This window comes from Martes martes, assembly GCF_963455335.1.
Source record: "Martes martes genome assembly, chromosome: 1".
Taxonomy (NCBI): Eukaryota; Metazoa; Chordata; class Mammalia; order Carnivora; family Mustelidae; genus Martes; species Martes martes.
Window position 1 is genome coordinate 193851120 of NC_137888.1, and position 22390 is coordinate 193873509.

At 42.3% G+C, this 22390-nt stretch overlaps 1 protein-coding gene across 1 annotated transcript in view; it reads right to left on the minus strand.

Annotated features, from left to right (window-relative positions):
* Positions 1-22390, minus strand: part of CACNA2D3 (calcium voltage-gated channel auxiliary subunit alpha2delta 3) — an 866841-nt gene that overhangs the window by 250339 nt on the left and 594112 nt on the right. Inside the window, exon 14 of the mRNA XM_080820180.1 lies at positions 678-695. Within this exon, the coding sequence (XP_080676306.1) occupies positions 678-695 (18 nt within the window). The remainder of the gene's footprint in view (positions 1-677; positions 696-22390) is intronic.

Below are 22390 nucleotides of genomic sequence, written 5' to 3' on the forward strand. Positions count from 1 at the left end.
TTTCTTCTGTAACTGTCCTTAGGATACAATGACATGCCATGGGGACGACACGGCAAAGCCAGTATGGCAATCACATGGACTCTTACTAGACAGAGAACATTCTACATGGTGAAACCAGATCATCTCAGACAGACAATGAGGACCAGTGAAAGGGTCTGGCTTTGGCAAGAACTTTGCTCTAATGTTCTCCAGGTGGTACAGGCAATGAGACAAGCAAAGGAGCTATTGATTTTGCAATTAATGAAGCCCACACGAGTCTTCAGAGATTTGACTCAACAGCCCAGCATCTAAACTTAGTCACTGGGTCTTACAAATTATTCACATTAGCTGTATCCCTAGGAAAGAGCCTCAGGGAAGACCTGGAATGCTGTGTTTGAAGGAATGTGCTGAACTCACTCTTGACCTATTATTTGAGAATTCTTAGCAAAATGTTTGGGTGCAGAGTTGTCCCCAAACTACTGGCCACAAGAGGGTTCTTTGATGGGACAAACTTGGCAGGGAGACAGTGGACAGATGAGTCTCGTGGCCTTTCTGCTCCTGCCCAACCTCAGGCTTTTGAAATCTTAAGAGGAAAACCATTTCACTGGTCACGAACAGCACTGAATGCACAAAATCATGGAGACATGCACCGTTCGCGAGTTCCAGGGGTGACCGCAACGTGACGGAAAACAGTTTACCTTTTGTGCCTGAGGGAGCTGAAAAACAACAGGAAAACAAGACAAAAAGAAAAGAAAAAGGCAATCATTACATTGAAAGTCAAGATTAACTGTAAAACTTCATGTGATCACCACTGGCAAATGGAAAAACCAAAACTGGGAGAAAAACGAGGCAAATAAAACTAAACCCGGGTCATTTCCCGGGTTTACGCTATGGCGCTGATTATTCAACCTGCTGTCTGAATCCGTAATCTCAACACAGAATCCGTGAGCACACGTTTTGGGAATCACCACGCCCATGCTGGCAGTTTGGCAACTTCCCGCAATGCTCGACCTGAGGCTCTTCTGTTCAGGGGCCCCAAACACTCATTTCCAAGACCCAGTTCCTCCTTCTTGCACACCAGTGGTTTCCTAGTAGAGGAGGATGGCCTGGAGACACCTGCAGTTGTCACAACTGGTGAGGGGAGGGAGCGAGAGCTATTGGCTTCTAGTGGGTAAAGACCAGGGTTGCTTCTACACCTTACAACGCAGGGGACAGTCCCCGCAGAAAAGAATTACCCGGCCCACATGCCGATTGTGCCAAAGTTGAGAAACCCTTCTGTACATAAAGGTAAGGCCATTCGAAGAATGCTCTGTTTTTAAAGTCATTTTTTCTTGCTTTGTAGCACATTAACTGTTCTTTTTTATCGGTGCTTAAGAAAGCATGCACAAGGGTTTGTGCATTTGAAATAAAGCTGATATTCGAAGAACAACGAAAAGGCAGTCAGTTAATCCATAAAATAAAACATAATAGCTTTCCCGATGGTACAGGCAAGAAACTGAAATTACAGGTATGTGGGAAAAGATGAACATTTATGAGACATACTTGTCTATTTTTCAACCTTGAGACTAGTAGGCTGTGGTTTAATGCCACTGTATTTGTGCCTGCCACGAGAGCATGCCGTGTTTTGAAAAGCATTTTTCTAATCTGAAATGGAAACTCCATTATCCATGTATTAAGTACCAAATCTAGGAGTTACATCATTTTCAAGACTGACTTCTCATCGTAGAGACTAACATTTATTGTGTGTGAACTCATCACCAGGCACCGTTTAAAGCCTTTTGTTTGCATTACCCCAGCAAATCCAAACAACTCGATAGAGGTGCCCTCATCATCTTCATTTTATAGATGAAAAATAAAATGGAACTTAGAGGGTTAAGTAATTACATGAGGTTCCATAGATAATGAGTTGTAGAGCTGGGATGCCTTAGAAGGTGCAAATTCAACCAAACTCACACAGTAAAGGCCACAAGCACTAGGAAATTAGCAGACTTTTCTGTCTCTCTGGAGTTTATAACATTGGAAGTGCTGGAAGATGCAAGATAACTAAACCAGATACTTTGGGGGCCTGTTTGAACCTTTTGCCTTTCCCATTCATGTAGCCCCGGGAAGAATGTTCTCTCTTCATATGCACTACGTAAGCCCAGGGCTTCCTAAGGCCCTGAACCTATGGACAGAGTCCAGCAAAGGGCAGAAGGGATAGACCCAAGCCAACAAAATGCCTTGATTCTCAGAGACAATTCCAGAATAATTTGGAGAATGTCCATGAAGGGCAGACCCAACCTCTCCAACACTCATTTTTCAAGCAATTTTATCCCCAAAGGTCTCCCAATTTAAGGAAACAGGAATCGTACAGGGATGCTTTTCTGATTCTTTCATTCTAGTCAAGGTTATGGTGACCACTATTCAAAAAGGAAGCCTGGGAGTTCCTCCAGTGCTTCTTTTTTTTAAAGATTTTATTTATTTATATGACAGACAGAGATCCCAAGTAGGCAGAGAGGCAGGCAGAGAGAGGGGAGGAGGCAGGCTCCCTGCTGAGCAGAAAGCCTGATGCGGGGCTCGATCCCAGGACCCTGGGATCATGACCTGAGCCGAAGGCAGAGGCTTTAACCCACGGAGCCACCCAGGCGCCCCTCCTCTAGTGCTTCTTAAGAGTTCAGAAAATATGTATCAAGAGGTGAGAAACCCAGCCTAAAATGAGGGATCACTTCAAGTAAAGTCTCTTAAATAGTAAACATTTTTTTCACACGACAGAAAAGAAATGTTAGAGACATGAACATTAAGGGAATGATAAATGCACGTTTCCTTAGGAAAGCATTTGTGTTGAATCACAGCTTGTCATCTGAAATGCAGGGGGGCCTGAGAATTACAAATGTTTGATGAACTGTAAAATAAATACCAAGGTTCAGTCCTGCACAAACTGCCGGACTTGACAGGCCCCTGAAAGGAGAGCTACCCTTTCTCTCTCTTTCTGGAAGCTTCATCTCAGTCAAGCCGGAAACACCTCTTTTTGACTCACCCATTTAAGCACATGAGAAGGAAAATGAGAGACTAGGCCTTTGTGGTGATGTCCTTTTCCTCAAACTCTCCACAAAACATGTATTTTCCTCAAGAAATAACTCATGAGAACAAAGAATCACTTTCCTATCGGAGCTTTGAAGGAACAGAAATTACAGCTTGCAGTGCCCTCAACAGGTTGGACCTCTGAGAAGGAGCTTCAGAATAGAACACAGCAAATTTAGATCAGATCGCTAGTAGCCACAGACACTACTGCTTGGGGGCCGGCTCTCCTGATGACACACCATCCACCCAATGGCCACCAACGGTGTCCACGAGCCTGAGCTGGGAACCTGACCGGCTGGACACTTAGGGGCCTCTGGCTGGAGTCTTGAGCCATGTGCCTTCCAGCCTTCGGCCAGATGCTTGTCTGGAAAAAGGGAAGGTGTAGGGAGGGCTGGGAAATGGGCCAAATCTTGAATGGCCAATGGATTTTGTCTTGAGAGCCAAGTCTGACTGATTAGTAATGGCTGTCTGGAGGGCTGTGTTGAGAAGGATTCTGAAGTTATGTCTGAGTTTTGTTGGAAAGAATATGAGAGCCACATAGCAATGTCCTTTGTGGGCTAAAAACCAAGGAATGGCAGACCCTATCGCTGGACATGATGATCTCTCAAGGTCTTCCTGTACTTTTTCTTTGTAGTTCTGAGCACATCTATGATATCTATGTCGTTTATTTGTTTCATGTCTCTCCCCTGCTAGGTCACAAGCTCCACGAGGGCAGGAGGGTATATCTGTTGTGTGTAAGTCTACGAAGTTCTCTAAGCTGTGCCTGTAACTTGTGTCTGCCTCGCTGAAGAAGGTACCTTGTTACTAGGGCATGCCCATTCTAGGGAAAGAGAATTGGGCTAACCACCTTGAATCCACACACCTCCACAAACACACCATGTTGAGAACCCAAGCTGACAGCTGTCAAGAGAAAAAGAAATGTCTCTGACCGAAGGATGGACGTGAACTCTCGGATTCCCACGTCTGACATGGATGTCTATATATGGGCAGACCGTCTCATGGACCCAGGGAGGCACATAAAACCAGCCTGGGAACTTCTCTAAGCTGAGGCAACGTCTCTTTCACAAAAGCCACTGTGGCATGGTTAGCCAGGCTCCCTGTCTCTGGACCTGTTTCTTCACACTATAGAAGGGTCTGCATGGGCAGCTTCAAGTTCCTTCCAGGCTGAACAGCCCCAAGTTGCACTATTCTCTATCCAATTGCACACCCTCCAGTAACTTTTTTAAAAGGAAGGGTAAAGGAAGAAAGAAGCAGTGGTAGGCTCTGGACTCCCACATTCCCGAAGAAAAGCTGGGCGCTGGACGCATCCACGAGATACCTGACACTTGAATGTGTTAAAACTGAGGAAGTGTCAATCAAAGAGAATGAGGGAGAGGGGAGGTGATGAAGGTGAAGACGACAGTAAAAACAGCACGAGCCGCTCTTCAGTGGACACTCTCAATGGACCAGGGACTTGGCTAAGCGCTTTTCATCTTGAGGGATGTTGGTCCTCACAGCAGACCTCCAGGTTAGAAGATAGTATCATCCCATTTATAGATGAGGAAACAGATAATAGTTAGAATAGCTAAGTACCTTGCCAAGGTCACTGAGGCAGGAAATGCTTGAGCTGAGGGTCAAAGTCAAGCCTCTGGGCAGCCCCACCTCTCCTCTAACCGTCAGGCTCAAGGTGCTGCTCCTCCTGCAGACCGAGGGCACTAGCACCAACCCAAGCTCCTGAAGGACTTGGGGACTCCTCAGGCCGTTCCATCTGGGCATCGCCCATACTGGAAAGGGGAATGAGAAAGTCTAGCACCACCCCTCATGGGAGAGTCTGGATGGAGACAGAAAATCCAGCTTACCACAGTTCTCAGCATGTGGTTTATGAGGTAACCATGTAGCATAAATATTTACCATGCCCTCTCCTGTCCCAGGCATTTGCACTTACGTTCTCCTCATTCTGGGACTCTCCCTCAGACCCCTCCCCGCTTGCCTAGCAAATGCCTACTTCTCTGGTCAGTTATCATTGCCTCAGAAAAGCCTTGTCTGACCTCTTGTATCATATGCTCTCATCACATGCCCTCATAATCCCACACGCCTCCCATTCATGGTATAGTGACTCCTATTTGCGATGACTGCCATTCTGCCCTTCTTTTTTTGGTAACAGGAACCAAACTTTTAGCCAGGGTAGCTAAATGACCCTGTTAGAGTTTGGTGTAGCTAAGTGGTTCAGCTGTGCTCAGTGAGATATTCATGGATGTGGCTTTTCCAGATAGTGTCCTTAAAAGGATTCTCTTCATCCTGCTGCCAGTAAGGTACCTGTGATGGCTGGTGCTCCAGCAGTCATTCTGGGCTATGAGGTTATCTTGAGGATGAAAACCACACACTAGGATGGTGAGGACAGCAGTAATGACAGGTAATTATAACAGCTACAGCCAGCTACCCACCATTCTAACCGCTTCACCTATATTAATTTATTGAAAACTCACAGGAACCTTATTAGGTAAGTTCTATTATTACCTCAGTTTTGTAGATGATGGAACTACAAGATCACATGGCCAGAAAACAGCAAAGATAGGATTTAAGAACGGAGACTATTAGGAAAGGCAGTGAGTAATCCAGATGAGAAATAATGGAGAACCGAATCAGGGTGCTGGTGGTAGAAGTGATGGGCAGTGATCTGACCTTAGATCTATTTTGGAGTAGACTCAATAGTGAGTGATATGATAATACGAAAGGAGAGACATCAAGAGTGCATCCACGGGTTTCTGTCCATGCAAATGCAAAAATGGACCAGCCATTTACTGAAAAGAGGAAGACAAAAGGGGGAGAATATTTGAGGGAAGTTCGCTGGAGTTGGGTTTTGTCTACAACTGACAATTTTGGGATGGGTTGGGGAGCATGGTCACCGTCAGTATTCCGACAAGGTCACTCAGGGAGTGCATGCAGATAGAGGAGAGCTTGTGTCAGGGACAGAACAGGAACATCCCACCAGGTAGAGGTCTGGAAGCTGAACGGCGGAGCCAGTGAAAAAAGTGGTGAGAAGCCAGGGGGGAAGTGGGGGATCGGAGAGCCCTGAGTCCCTGGTGCTCAATAAAAGTGCTTCTAAGTGAGACAGTGCCTCCACCAAGGGAAGGGCGTGCTTTTGTTTTAACTATCCTTGTTCACTTCATTTCTATCTCAGAGTTCTGCTCAGAGTCATGGGGCAACAGAGGGGATATCCATCCATCACTCTCGCTCATGAAGTTCCAGAGTTGAATGGACTCCTTTTCAAAAATAAAACTCCAATTAAAGAACTATTGATCAAAACAACACATTCCACTGTGAAATATGTAAAGACCAAATGGGAAACAAAGTATTTTCCTGCCAACTGTGTAAAAAAAAAAAAAAGAAAGAAAGAAAGAAAAAAAGAAAAAGGCAAAAAAACCCAAAAGCCTGGTCTACATATGTTTATTCCATTTGTAAAACTGGCCCTTTGCCTCAGGCCTTATGAATGAGCGATAAATCCCTGCTTGCTGTAAAGTTTCCTTGTGTTCATTTATTTTTCTTGTGCGTGTTTGCATTTACAATCTTCCATTCTTCTTCATTAAGCAATGTGGATAAAGATCCCTATTCCTCGTATGTATCAGAGGAAGTTCTGCTAATTGGCTCAAACTCAAAAACCTGCACACCAAGGACGGAAGGGCTCTGATGAGCTGAGGTTTGGCTGGGTAGTTTCTGTCCCACATCCAGCTGCTTCTGCCACCCATGCCAAGCCGCCGTGGCTCTCCCGTCCCCTCGCTCCGACTCCTCCCCCCAGCCCCATCTCTATACTACATCCAGAATAATTTAAACGTATAAACCTGGTATTCTGCCAGCCCTCGCTTGCCTCAGAGGCTGTGTGTGGCTATTTTCTCTGGTGGTCTAATGCTCTGTCCCTTGGCCATGCCAATTCCCTGACACCCCCCCAAGCCCGGCCTCACCAATTCTTACCCATCTGTCCGACAGCAGCTCTGGTGGCCGCTCCCCTGACTGAAGGCCCTGTCTCAACCAAGCATCTTTCTATGACATCGTCTTGTTGATTCCTGCCTTAGCATGTATCACCTTCTGGAATCTTCTTGTTGACATTTTAATTACCTCTCCACATAAGAATTTAAGATTCATCCAGGACCACGTCTACTGGATTCATTCCAGTAGAATGAATTCTACGTGGATTCATTCATCCACGTCTACTGTGTTCATGGTTTGATCACCACAGACTACACCTGTACGGTAACTGGCCCTTGTTAATCATTTAGTACCTATTTGTTGGAGGGATAGAGGAAGGAGAGAAGGAAGGAAAGAAAGAAGGAAGGAAGGGGGAGAGGAAAAGGAGAGAAGGAAAAGAAGCGGGAAGGAAGGGGTGAAGCAGGGAGAGCCTTAGAGTCTGGTAGGCCAGGTTTCAAATCCTACCTCTACCATTTACTAGCTGTGAGGACTTGGGCAATAATATATTATCTTAGGGCTCTGGATTTCTCACCTGTGAGACTGTAATGTTAACACTACTACAAGGAGTTCATGGGAGGATTACATGAGATAAATACCTGTTGAGAACCTACAACAGCCACTGGCCCATAATATTGCTCTTTTTATCCCTTGACCTTGACCTTATAACCTCTGCGGTTTTCAGAGTGGGCCCCAATCTTACAGTATATGAGAGATTACACTTATAACCAAGTACCTCATGGTCCACAAATGAGCCCACGGACCTGGAGTCGCAGTCTCCCTCAGTGGGCTATCACTTCTTCACAGTGGTTATGTGGAGGAGTGACAAAGCCTGGAGGAGGTGTCTTACGCAGTATGTAACTCTTACAATGGATTGTGTCTCTTTGCTCTCAACATAAGCCCCTTCTTTTTGTAGTAGTTCCCACATTTTAGGTAAGGCTTTGTTCCAAGCTCCTTGATGTGGACAGTGCCAAGACCTAAGCCAACCAACTCATTGCTCTCCCCTGGCTACAGCAAATGGCTAAGAGTGGACATGTGACATAAACTGATCTAGTAAGGACTTTTATAGAAGTAATCAATAATTACATCCCTCTCCCCATGTCTCTCCTCTTCCCTCTCCTCTCTCAACTAGAGTCTGAGGGGATGCACCTCTGGGAACAGTGCACCAAATAGGACTGGAGAGTAAGGCCAACACTATGAAAGGCGGGAGTTACAGGGGCAAAACTCAGGGCCCATGGCATCATTTGAGCCCCATGTCCATCCAGGGGACTTAGCTTCTAGTGGCTTCCAGCTTAGTAGAAGCCATAGGGACGACCTGAGAGACCGGAGTTCTCATTATTCCCATAGATACATGTAGCTGGTCATCTCTAGGATACACCACGGCTGCTCACGACTAGATTTTACTTGTACAAATCAAGGGATTCCTCAGAAAGTTCTGTATTTTTGCCCAACTTCAAAAATTCTCAGAAGTAACTGCCTCAAAAGATTTCCGATGGCATACGTGAAAGTTGCTCACAAAAACGCGGCATCATATTTTGATCTTTATGACAATGTTAGATGAGTCAGGAGACAAAATGGTGCCTCTTTGTGTCATTGTCCTGCTCCTCAGAATCTCCTCCTCGCCTGGCTTTCAGTTAGTCTACTTCCTCTACTTCTTACACTTTTTACGGTCTTACTTCCTCTACTTCTCTTCCTCCCGAAATGTGGGCACCCTTCTGCTCATTCTACAATCCCCTCAGAGAGGCCACCCCTCCAGGCTCATGGCTTCAACTCATGGTGGTGCTCCCCTGCTCGTAGTGGTGATGAGAGGGGAGAGGGTGGGAAGGAGGACAGTGGTAGATGTAGACAACCCTGCAGACTGAAGACAGGAATAAAAAGAGGGTCAGTAAGAAAAATAAACATAACTGATTTTCCTATTCAAGTTCCCATTGGAATTTTTGCTTCGCATCCTGGAAGTCCTTCAAGCCCTGTTAGAAGGACTCACAGGGAGAATGATTATCTCTGTAATCCAAATTTTGTTGCTTTTGTCAGTTTGAGTGTTCTTTGATCTGACCACATACAATTTATTAATGATTTCTCAATATCTAGTTTGGGGTACAAATAGAATTTTAACTTATTTTTCCAGTAGTGTGTTTAAAAGCAAAAAAAAAAAAAAAAAGTATGGATCAAAAGACCTGTCTTTGCAACACACTTGCTTTTCAAAATGTTTCTTTATTTTTTTTTCAAAATGTTTCTTTAAAACAAAAATCATATCGTAACACATGTTTCCTGAAGAAAATCAGATGCAGAAGGGAGGCAAAAGGAGAATGTAAGGCCACCTCTGACACTAGCATCCATTTGTCCCCCTGACATCCATTGTTGTCCTCAGTTAATATTATGTTAAATGACTACACAGTATTCCAGTATTGGAATATATGATAAATGACTTATGAGCGATGTATGCTGTATTCTCCTTGTCACTAAAGTAAATGATTGCAATAAACATCCTTGTAGTGGACACATGTTTGTAATAAACATCTTTGTAGTAAAACTGTTGCACACACTCTCAACTTTCCGAGAAGCTGAATTATTAAAGGGCATTGCATATTTCAGTCCATGTGCTTTCTAGAATGCTGTCCTAATTTACACTCTGAGCAGGATTCTCTTTTTCCAATGTTCACTTTACCACCCCTAAGCCAGAGCTATAAATTATCATCTTAAAAAATCTTCCGGTAATTTTTAAAGGTTAGATTATATGGATGAACTTTTTCCATAATTCAAATGAATTAGAGAGAGAGAGAGAGGATAATCAACTTTAAAATCCCCAAATGGCCAAAGGGTTCGCTCTGTTGTGGGTCTCCAGACAGCACTGCGTTGCTTACTATAGACTCGCACCTCCAGGTTATTTAGTGGAAAAGAAGTGGATTGATAACTAAAGGTCAGATTTTTCAAACTTAATTTTGGATTAAAAAAAAAAAAACAAAACCACTGTGTTTTTGTTCCAGCAGTAGAGCCCTGACTAGATGAAAAGCAAGCCTGCATAAATTATTCACTTGATGGCAGACATTTTTGGGGACGCTGGAAAATGTGGATTATTAATGGGCAGACCAGAACAATTCTCACATTACATATAGCTAAGGACTATCAGCTGGGGGAAAGCCCCAGACATTTTGCTTGTTATAATGTTCTAAAAATTCTCACAATAAGAAGTCATTTCTCATCAGACTCGAACTCTGCATTGTATCGGAAAAATAAGTTTCCAATTAAAATTGTCATTCTTCAGCTTTATTTTGTGTGGTCATCTTGCTGAAAAATTATCTGGAGTTCTGGCAATGTGGGGGAGCCCAAGGTCCTGTCGGTTTCCTGTGAGAACATGCATTGGTAGAATCTAAAGGGGATTTGGTGAAGTCCAGATAAAACCACCACCATGATGCATTTGTCTTTGCTGTTTGAAAGCCATGTTGGTCCACATGGCAGTCCAGGGATCAGTGCAGATTTAGGAGGATCTGATGGGGAAGGAAGCTCTTTTCTGCAGGATTCATTCTGGAACTATCTGAACAGGATGCAAACCCACTCAGACCTTCTCCTGAACTCCCACCCTACCAGTGTCACTTTTCAACATTGTGACTGCTTCCAGTTGGATGCTCTAAGCTGCTGGTTTTAATTAAAACTTAATTTGCAAAAATGTTTCATAATTTATGCATGACATATAATTCCTCTGAGACTGTGAACTTGGAGCCAACTCAGGGCCTTATAAGGAGACACTGTACCGAGAAGGTTGGGGGAGAAAGGGATGTAGGAGAAGAAGTACCAACAGGGGTGCAACAGAGGAAGGTAATGATGCTTTCTTTCAGCTTTCCATCACCTGGATCTGCAGCCACCTGGGAGAGATATGGGCCTTGATGTCTGGAAGCGGAGAGCCCATTTGGCAGGTCACAGACTCAGAGAACCAGAAGGGTCAGCAGTGGCCAGAATGGTCCTCCAAGGAAGGTCTTACCAGGGGAGATGATGAGCCAAAGAACTTGAAACCCTCCAAAAGAGATGAATGGGTTCCCACTCTCCCCACAAAAGGAGACATTGAAAACCCACAGAGGAAAATTAATGAAAACTCAAGAGTTTGCAATGAAACCATTACTTCACTCAACAGATGTCTTCCAAGAAAGAGTTTGCACGGATTTGCCAAACTGTTGAACCACAAAGAAGTCTGTGTAGCAACTTAACTAGAAATATTAGGCCTCTAAGAAAGATGACCAGTAGAACCTTCCCCTCAATAGACGTCCTTTGTTAATTATAAAGTGAATGAATCTCCAGTCACCCTCCATGTCTCCAGTGGGAAAAAATATATAGACAGAATTTGACACAGAAAAAATCAAAGGGGCCAGAAGAGAAAGTGCACACATATTCCTCATACTCACAAAGGATGGGCCACTGAGTCAATGCCATAGTCTTTAGTGGCCAACCTGGTAAGCTGGTAATTTACTGGTAATTTACTGACAGATGATCTCTATCTCGGTATCTATAGCTTAAAGTTCCTTCCCTTTCCTGCTGCCTATGAAAACCATTATAACCTATTAAGTAAAAGCAAGAGGCTATGTAGTTTATCTGTCAAGCTTTTACCTCACAGAAGTGAACACATTAAATAAACATTTGCGGGTAAAGGTATGAGCTGTGGGTGACAGATAATCAATCCTCTGTTGATGTTCTCAATTAGGAGATCCTTCGGGAAACTTCCCACCCTGTGATTCTTGTCTGTAATTCCAGTTCATGAGTTCTTTTCTAGGAAAAAGCTATCAATATTTCCTTCTAGTTGATGTTGTTTTCACCTTGGTCCATCAATGAATATATTTTATGTTCCCCTGGAAAGAGGAAGAACTGGCAAAGCCACGAGTTGAATGATACTAGTTCTCTTTGTGCATCTGAGCACTTTGCAAGTCAAGACTTGTTGCTGTTTACTAACAATGAGAACTTGCACATGCTGACGCCTTACTCTAAGCCAGGCCAGGAGTTAAGGCCTCTGAACACATCCTCCCTCATGAGAAATTCTCACGTAACTCTAGGGACCAGATGTAGTCACTTACATCCCAAACATGGGGAAACTAAGACTGATTCCAAACCATGTTTTCTGACCCAATGGGATAAACAAGTCATACAATCCAATTAGTCTTTTTCTAAAAAAGCAAACAAACAAACAAAAAAACCCAACTTAGAATAATCTATGAATGGATAATGAAGGGAATCCAATATAAAAATAAGTGGTCTACTTGGCAGTAGAATAGAGGGGAGATTTGTCCTTCCCTCAAGCCTGCTGACACACTGACTACCACACTACTTCAGGCTTGTTTTGCTTATACCTAGAAAGGAGGAGACCTATTAATATGCTAGAACTGCAGATCTCTCAAAATACATTTTGCTCCCCACCCCCCAAATCTGGTGCTTGGCAATCTTTACGCACATTTTGCCAAACACATGTTCCTATAATTTTGAAGTCCATGTGTATTTACAGTGGAATTTTTCTCATGGTCTTGATTAGTTTATAATTAAGTCATAAAACTAGAGTAACTCTTATCGAATATCTTTATTTCCTAGTTCTTTTTTTGTTATTACAGGATTTTCTTTCTCTTAGTTAAAAAAGTCAGATCTTACCAGTGACACTTGGGCCCAAATCTCAAAGAGGCTAATATGCTTCGGAAGTTCACTTTAAAACTTATACTTCGATGGAATCCAAATGCCAAAACCTGAGCTACAAAATGCTGGCATTTATTGAATTCATAAGTTAGGGAACATGATCAAGGAACAAAAAAAGAAGCATAAATAGGGTTATCTTGTAATTAAACTGACTTAGTATTACATTTAAAAAAATTGTTTCAGTGTCATATCCAGTAAACTGTCACTATCTCAAAAAGTTAAAAAAAAAGATGAGCATTATTCTTCGGTACAGTAATCTAAACCCAATATGTTTGTTAATTTTGAATATGAATAAGTAAGTGAAACAATGTAATTAAATAATCTTGAAGATAAAACAAACTAATCAACTAATCATCATCACCTTTTATTTCTAAATTTCTACTGTGGTCACAATAGAATAACTAGCATTGGATTAGCCCTCTTGACACAAACAAGGAAATAAGTGGACAGAACACACACCAAAAAGTCCTTTTATATCGGTCAACAATCAATACAGACTTCACGTCCTAGAAGGCACAAAAGTGAGGTGAGATACATGATAGTCTGCCCAGAGGCAGTTACAAGACCCTAGTGCAGGGAGGCTGAGCCCATGCAAAGCCCTAGTAGTTATGCTGAATTGAGGAGGAATTGATCAGAGTTTATGGAGGCTGAGGTGACTGAAATGTTCCAAGGAGAGCACTGGAGAGAGAAAGCTCTACAGAGGAAGAGCTTCAGAAATTCAGAGGGAGGACTTCTTGAGTCTTTGATGTAATAGTAAAATGATTATGCATAGGGTGAGAGTCCACAAGACTGGGAAAAGCACAATTACAGGGGCCGGGGAGGGGTGGGGAGGAGAACTTCAATAAAGCTGTAAGCTAAAAAAAATCCATTGGGCTCCACCTATGGCTGGGAATTTACAAGTTCCAACCAGTCAGAAAGAGTTCTCTGTAAAACACCTGGAGCATCTGGTAGGAACTCCAGGAAGGTTGTTCCTAGGATTATAACTAAACTAGCCATTAGACTGAAAGATACACCACACCTGCCTAACCAAAGCTTAAAACCAAGCATTTAAAGGGCCAAGCTCATACATAAGTAAATTAACCGGCCACCAGAACCGAACTCAATACTCTTTAAAGGAAGACAGCAAATTTAGACAGTTACCACAATGCCCACAGTCATGAAATCATTATGGCCAACACTTAGGAGAAAAAAATTACTAGATGTAGAAACACGAAAATGTGACTCTTAAGAACGGAGAACAACCAATCAGTAGAAATGTACCCAGAAATGATGCAACTGGAAACCATGACTTTAAATTGGTTATTAAAGATACAGTCAAGAATTTAAAGGGAAACTTTAACATTATAAAGACAGGACTAACAACTCAAAACAAATGCCAAAACTGAGCAAAAAATCAAAACCAAATAAAACCCACAGGGTTGAAAATTATTACTTAAAAATTAAAAAGCGGGGGCCACAGGATGGATGGGTTTGGCTCAGTTGCAATTTAGACATTTCAGAAGGAAAGATCAGTGAACCTAAAGATATAGTAATGGAAATCATCGAAATTGAAAGAGAGAAAAAAAGAGGGGAGAGAGAGAGGGAGAAAGGAACTTGGAAAGAGAATTTTAGTGACCAGTAGGAAAATATCGAGCAGATGAATATGTGTGCAACTGAAATTCCAGAATCATGTGCAGTAGGGGAGAGACTGAAAAGAAATGAAAACATAGTGGCTACATATCTCAAATTTGATAAAATTTATAAACATGCCAATCTAAGAAGCTTAATAAACCACAAGCAAGATAATCACACACCAAAATCCAATACCAAGGCACAGTATAATAAAATTGCTGAAAATCAATCAAAACAACAAAATCTTAAAAGCAAGCAATAAAAGTACATATATACAGTACAAAAGTAAGAATTATCAATGACTTCCCCCCAGAAACAATGCAAGCCAGATGGTAATAGAACTACTGGTTTAAAGTACTGTAATAAAAAAAATGTACATTTAAAATTCTATATCCAGTGAAAATATCCTTCCAAAGAAGGGGAAATAAAACATTTCAGACCAAAAAAAAAAAAAAAAAAAAAAAAAAAAAAAAAAATCTGAGAGAATTCCCTGTCAGCAGAGTTGCACTTTAGAAAAGATTTTTTAAAAAGTTCTTCAAGCTGAAGGAAAATGATTCCAGATGCAAGCTTGATTCTATACAAAAGAATAAATGGGACCAGAAATGGAAACTATGTGGGTAAACATGAGATTTTTTCCTCACTGTTTAATTAACTATTTTAAGCTAAATAAAAAACAATGTATTGTGCAGGGTTTACAGTATAGATAGGAGTAAAGAGCATGATAATAGCAGCACAGAGGATGGGAGGAGAGCATGGGAGTTTACTGTTGTAAGTTGCTTCCCTTATGAGAGAGGGAGATGTGAAAAGTTGAAGATGCAAATTGTTACACTATAGCAACCACTGGGAGGACACAACTAAGAGGTACAACTTCACTACTAAGTTAAAAGCAGAGACAAAGTGGTTAGGGGCACCAACTCCCATGCACTCAGAAATCCATATGTCACTTTTGACTACCCAGAAACCTAAATACAAATTGTCAACTGTTGACTGGAAGCCTTATCAGTCACATAAACAGTTGATTAACACATATTTTGTATGTTGTATGTATTATATTCTGGATTCTTACAATAAGGCAAGCTCGAGAAAAGAAAATGTTATTAAGGAAATCATAAGGAAAGGAAAATACATTTATGGTACTGTAATGTATTTATTGGGAAAAAGTCTGCATAGAAGTGGACCTGTGCAGTTCAAACCCATGTTGTTCAAGGGCTAAATATGTACATATGTGTGTGTATATTTATGTGTACATATATATGCATTATATATATACAAATACATATAATGCATAACTTTTTTTTAAGATTTTATTTATTTATTTGACACAGAGAGAGATCACAAGTAGGCAGAGAGGCAGGCAGAGATAGAGGGGGAAGCAGGCTCCCTGCTGAGCAGAGAGCCCGATGCGGGGCTCAATCCCAGGACCCTGGGATCATGACCTGAGCTGAAGGCAGAGGCTTTAACCCACTGAGACACTCAGGTGCCCCTAATGCATAACTTTTTAATGAAAATATGGTAGAGTTAAATAAAAGGAAAAATAAGAGATTAGATAGCTATTTCTAATAATATGGTAGACTTAAACCCAAACAATAGATAACTTTTTTTTTTTTTTAAGATTTTTATTTGTTTACTTGACAGAGAGAGAGAGATCACAAGCAGGGGGGTGGCAGGCAGACGGAGAGAGGGAAGCAGAGTCCCGACTGAGCAAGAAGTCCAATGTGGGACTTGAACCAGGACCTAGGATCATTACCTGAGCCGCAGGCAGATGCTTAATGGACTGAACCACCCGGATGCCCTGAGATAATTACTTTAAATGTAAATGGATAAGGGGCACCTGGGTGGCTCAGTCCATTAAGCATCCAACCCTTGATTTCACCTCAGATCATGATCTCAGGGTCCGGAGATCAAGATCCAGGTTGGGCTCCCTGCTCAGTGGGGAATCTGACTGAGATTCTCTCTCTCTCTCTCTCTCTCTCTCTCTCTGCCCCTATTCCTGTGTGCTCTCTCTCTAAAGTAAATAAATAGATCTTAAAAAAAAAAAAAAGTAAGTGGATTAAATACACCATTTAAAAAGTAGAAACTGTCAGACCGGATAGAAAGAAAAAGAGATCCATAATATTTTGCCTACAAAAAATACCTTTTATGTAAAAAGATACATAGGTTAAAGGTAAAGGAAAAAAATATATATAGACAATATAAACAAAACAACAATAATCACATAAAGTTGGGTGGCTATATTAATATCAAACAAAATAGACTTCAAGACAAGGAATGTTATAAGAGATAAAAATAGTTCATAATAATAAAATGTCTTATCAAGAAGACATAATGTGTGCTCCTGATAATAAGTCTTCAAAAAAAAAACACTGCAAAACTGGCAGAATCAAAAACTGAAACAGATAAATTTAGAATTTTCACTGGTGGTTTCAACAATCTTCTCAGTAATTGATAAAACAACTAGACAGAAAGTTAGTAAAGATATAAAAGACATGAACAGCATTATCAAATGATTTCACCCAATTGATATTTCTAGAACAAGGGGCATAATAACTACAGAATGCACATTCTTTTCAAGGACAAATATGAAATAATCACCATAGTCCATATGCTGGGCTATAAAATAAGTGTCAAGAAGGAAAATTATTGAATAATAGGGTATATTCTCTGAACACAAAAGAATCAAGTTAGAAATCAGTAACAATAATGTATCTAATAAAATCTGGAGGTATTTAGAAAATAACACACTTCTAAATAACCGACGTATCACAAAATCCCCTCATCATCACAAGCAATATTAAAAATATTTTGAACTGAATAAAAATGAACATCTAACTCTCAAAAGTTGTGATAGGTGGCTCAAGTAGTTCTTAGACAGAAACATACAGCTTCAGATGCAAAATGAAAAATATACTATTAATAGTCAAAGCTTTACCTTAAGAAAGAAAAAGAACAAATTGAACACAATATAATCAGAGCAAAAATTTTAAAAAACTGAAACAGAAGAGCAAAATACAATGCAACAGAAAATGAACAAACAGAAGAGTAAAATTGGTGAAACCAAAAGCTGGTTCTTTGAAAATAGCCCCCCAAAGTTGAAAAATGTAGAGCTAGACTGATTACAGATTGCTAACATTGGGAATGAAACAGGGGATAGTACCATAGATCCTAAATCCATTAAAGGGATAATAGAATATTATGAACATCCTTATGCTAATAAATTCAACAACTCAGATGAAGTAGACAGGTTCCTTAAAAAGCAAATGAGCAAAATTAACATAAGAAATACAAAACCTAAAAAGCTGTAATTCTGTAAAAGAAAATGAATTTGGAATGAAAAACTTTCTGGGGTGCCTGGGTGGCTCAGTGGGTTAAGCCTCTGCCTTCAGCTCAGGTCATGGTCTCAGGGTCCTGGGATTGAGTCCTGCATCGGGTTCTCTGCTCAGCGGGGAGCCTGCTCCCCCCGCCCCCCTGCCTGCCTCTTTGCCTGCTTGTGATCTCTCTCTCTGTCAAATAAATAAATAAAATCTTTTAAAAAACTAAATAAATAAACTTCCCCACAAAGAAAGGTCTGGGCCCAAATGGTTTCATTAGTGAATGCTAACAGTATTCAAGGACAAACAGAGCAATCTTACACAAACTTTTCCATAAGATAAAGAAGGAAATACCTCTTAAATCATTTTATTAGGTGGTCATTATTAAAACTTGACAAATTATAAAAATAAAAACCACCACCACCACCACCAAACTACAGATTGATATCCTTTGTGAACACAAAAGCAAAGATCCAGCAATGTACAAAAAGAAAAAAAAAATCTTGGCCAATAGTGTTTATTACAGGAAGGCACAGTTACTATGATATTCTCACAACTTATACCAATCGGTATAATTAGTCGTATGGAAGACTACATTTTCCAAAGTGGACCATAACTATACCTCCCACGCCGTACTTACTTACGGTGTAATGTTGACACTCCTCTTATAAAGTCTATGTCTCCACCCCTTTGTGATTGCCTCAATAGAGAATATGGGGAAAATGGTACCAGTGACTTCCAGGGACAGATTATAAACATATCATTGGCACTTCCACCTTGCTCTGGAAACCCAGCCTCCATGTGGTGAGGAAGTTCAAAGCAGCTCATGCAAGGCAACCACATGGAAAGTCAGTGTAGGTGTGGCCAGTACAGGTATCCTGCAGACAGCGCACCCAAAGTCCTAGCCAACAGCAAGGACAACCACCTGACAAGTGAATACAGATATTTCCGGATGATCTAGTCCCTAGCCACTGAGCTACCCTTGTGGTTGAGTCTTCACAGTGAGGACCCCCGATATTGTGGCGTATAGAGACAAGTCAGACCTGACGTTCCGTGTCCAGATTCCTGCCGCAGCACTTGTGAGCATAGGAAAGTGGTTGTTTCACACCATTACGTTCGAGGGTGTTCAGTACACACCAGTAGTAACTGAAAGTAAATATCATAATACCTGTTTTACAAAAAGCGGAAACTGCACCTCATGAGGGGGACCGGGACAAGTTAGTGTGGGTGGTGAGTGGCCAAGCTGGGGTGTCAACTCACCTTTCTCTGCAAAGACAGCGCATGCACTGACCTAGACAAAAGGCATCCTGAGTGTGGTACCAGGCCATTTACCAGGGTTCTAGCACTGCGCCGGAACATCTAAGGAGGCTCTGTTGCCATCTTCACAAAATGATGACCTATCCCCAGTGAGTCTGCTTCTCTCAGGAAGACATCTGAGGTGAGGGTTTGGTATGTACGGGTCACACAGCCAAAGCCATCTCGCTATGAAACCTTTTGCAAAGATATATCCCCAATGTCTACATTTGCAAAGCTCAAGTAGCTCAATCAGCCATGAATTCTGGGCATTTATACAAGAGTTGGTTGAAACACGAGCTTCAGGAACTCTTGCCAAACAGCTGCAAAAAGTGCAGGAAGTAGAGGACTAAAACCTGTTACAGCCTTGGCTCCCACTGCAGTGCAGCTCAGGAGATATGGTGGGGGGCGAGAGGGGGACGAACCAGCAAATATTTATGATAACAGGACAAATGTAATTGACTCATTTCCTTCCTAGAAAGATGACTACACTCAGAATGGTTAAGATCGGTTGGCGTTTTCTATTTTCTGTTGTCTTCTCTGTTCCTGCCCAGCCCCACCGGTCCTCTTCCCCTTTGTACGAGCATTGGTTTCTTCTCCGCAGAGCTACAAGTCCTCTATCACCAGGACTTAAACAAAATCTCCATAGATGCAGAAGAAAGGAGCACAGACTCTTAGATCTAGAAGGGAGCTAGATAGACTAGCTGCTTTTTGCCTGAACAAAAGCTCTCCCTTCTTTCAGTAACAGCAATTTGATTTGCCTAGGAGACAAAAACCATCTCCTATTCTCAGGTCTTGTGGAGGGCTGACTCCACCCTCCAGCCCCCCATCCAAAGGTAAGACTTGTGGCTCAGGCCTGGCCAATTAGAACATTCCATCCTGTTGACCACTCTGAATGGTTCAGGGAGCAATAAGTACGCACCTGAAGCCCTGAGAGTCAGCTCCCAGGCCTTAGCTAGAACCACAGAGAGATTTCTTTCTTCTGGGGACAAGGGACTCCACCAGTAGAATAAAAACCTGGAGCTGTTGAGGACTGTCTTGACATCAGAAGGGGATGTCTCACCTGAGAATAAAGCCCCACAGAGGAAAACAGAGCCCACAGATGGTGAGAGGCAGGTTTCTGACAGCAGCTGAGCACCTAGATCCAGTCATGCCTGAAGACATTACACATCAACACTTCAGTTTTATGATCAAATAGATTCTCCTTAATCATGTAAGTCTGGCTGAGCTGAGACCTGATTCACAGCCAAAGAGACCTGATTCACTAAGTCAGCATATTATCAACTATCTATACCAGTGGTTTATGAACTCAGGTGTGTGGAGCCCCAAAATTCCAATCAACAGGGGTTTTTGACCCTGAGTCAGAGCTGCTCTTTATTTTATAGGTGATGGCTGTGTTACAATTTCATTTAAATGAAAGAGTTTTGCTAATTAAGAAAAAGAAGAAAAAGAAAAGATAGCTATTCAATTCAACCACCTTATTTTAGAGGTCCAGGAGACCCAAAAGGCTTTGACAAAGCAAGTCTGTGACAGAAGCTCGCGTGGGCCACCCAGCGCACTCCCCATGGTCCCCCAATGCCAAGGCTGTTGACACTGTATCAGCTTTACATCTTGCTTCTGGGATCCATCCAGATCTGTGGTTTCTAGGCACTTCATCCCAACATGTAGGAGGGACCTGTGGCATTAACCTACGCATCCTTGAGTCACCACTCCATACCTGCCATGCTCTGGGCAGAGAGCCCAGCTGGCATGTTTCTCAGAGTGTATCATGGATCACAGACTTTCAGGAAACTAACCAGTCACATCCTGGAATTGTGGTAGTCTTTGTGGGACGAACCCCTTTAACTACAGTGAAGGGTGTCGCCTACGGAAGAACCAAGCAGGTGCAATGGTTTTGTATTTTTAAAGATCACCATATGGGAGACCTTTGACCATCTTCTTTGCCTTGTGCCGGGCTTGGGAGGAAGTCCTGCCATTTGCCAGGGAACAAACTTATTTCTGTACACACTGCCTGTCAGAGTAAAGGGTAGAACTTCTTTTCAGTGTTCCAAAATAGTGGTTCGGTTTTTGAAAAGGCTTTTGGAATCTATCATCTTGAAAATTAAAAAAAATAAATAAAAAGCAAAATCTGGTCACTTTTGAGACAAGTTAATTAAGTCCCATCTGTCTCCATGTGGCTGCCCTCTATTTTGAAGTGGGAAAAAAAAAAAGAGAGAGAGAGAGAGAATCCAAACTGGCAATAATGTCCTTTTAATTGAATAAACCAACAGTTTTCTCATTCTAATGAGCATAAACTGCTTACAGAAAAGATTTTATTTAAATTACCCAGAGTGATTACTTTAAATGCACAGTTTGGTTAAAAGCTACAGCCATAAATAATTAATTTTTCTTTTTAAAAGAATTATGCAAATGTAAGCCATGAAGCTAAAAATGGAAAGTGTCTAATCACGTGTGAATTGAACTTGGATTTCTCTCCCTTGCTTCTTCATCACCATGTTTCTGTCTTCCCACCTGCTCTGAGTAGAAACAATGCCTGTCCTCACTCACCATGGTCTCAGTGGTTCTTACATCCCCTGCCAATTCCTCATACTCTTATTAAACACCGAATGAGACCAAGAAATGGGTGAGAACAGCTTCGTGTCGTGCCCCAATCATGCCATGTCCAGATGAACATTAGCCAGTTCTTGGTGATGGAGACCAAACAGAATCAAGTGGCTGGAACATGTTCCCCGAGCATCTATTGTATGCAGGCACGCTGCTGAGTGAGTAGAGCTGAGAGGAGACAGTAAAATCTTTCAGTGCCCAGAGGCAACGACCAGGGGGAAACACCACAGAAGCTAGGATCCCAGGCTTCAGGCGAGGGTTTTCAGGTGAGACAGCCTGAGATTCCACAATCCCTTTTTACTGTGTCTGGCACTGCCCAGCAACACACACCCCGGAGCAAGGCCAAGAGAGGGAAGCCCCTTCTAGATGATGCTCTGTGGCCACAGGACTGCAGGCCACACAGCGCAGTGTCAGCTCTCCACAGCACTGAGAGACGTAGGGGCAAGCATGGGGGACACGAAGGGAGAGCCCTCAGTGTAGAGACTGAGATGCTTTTCTAGCTGCTGGAGTCCTTATGCACAGGAAGGAAGGTGCCAGGGGCTTCTAAAATTTGAAGATCGAAGTGGATTCTGGAGGTCAGGAGAAGGGGGCCAAGCAAAATTGGGAATGGCGTAATCAGGCAAAAGACATTTCTAGCCTCTCGCAGATTATTCCTGTAGTTTCCTTTGGCCATTAGCTACTTTTACAGTGTGGAAATGCCGGCCTTCAGGTGGTGCATGCATGCTCTAGGTCACTACCATGCCCTGACCCCAACCACTCTTTTTTTTATACCCAGAGTCCTCCACGCTTGCTTGCCCAGCTGAGCCCCTCCACACACTGACATCGCACCCCTGGATGATAAACAGCACGCGCATGTTCCGTCCTGGGCTTGCACCAGCAGCTCTGCTTCGGCGGCCAGGAAACCAGCCGGTGAGCAGAGGAGGCAGGTCCCT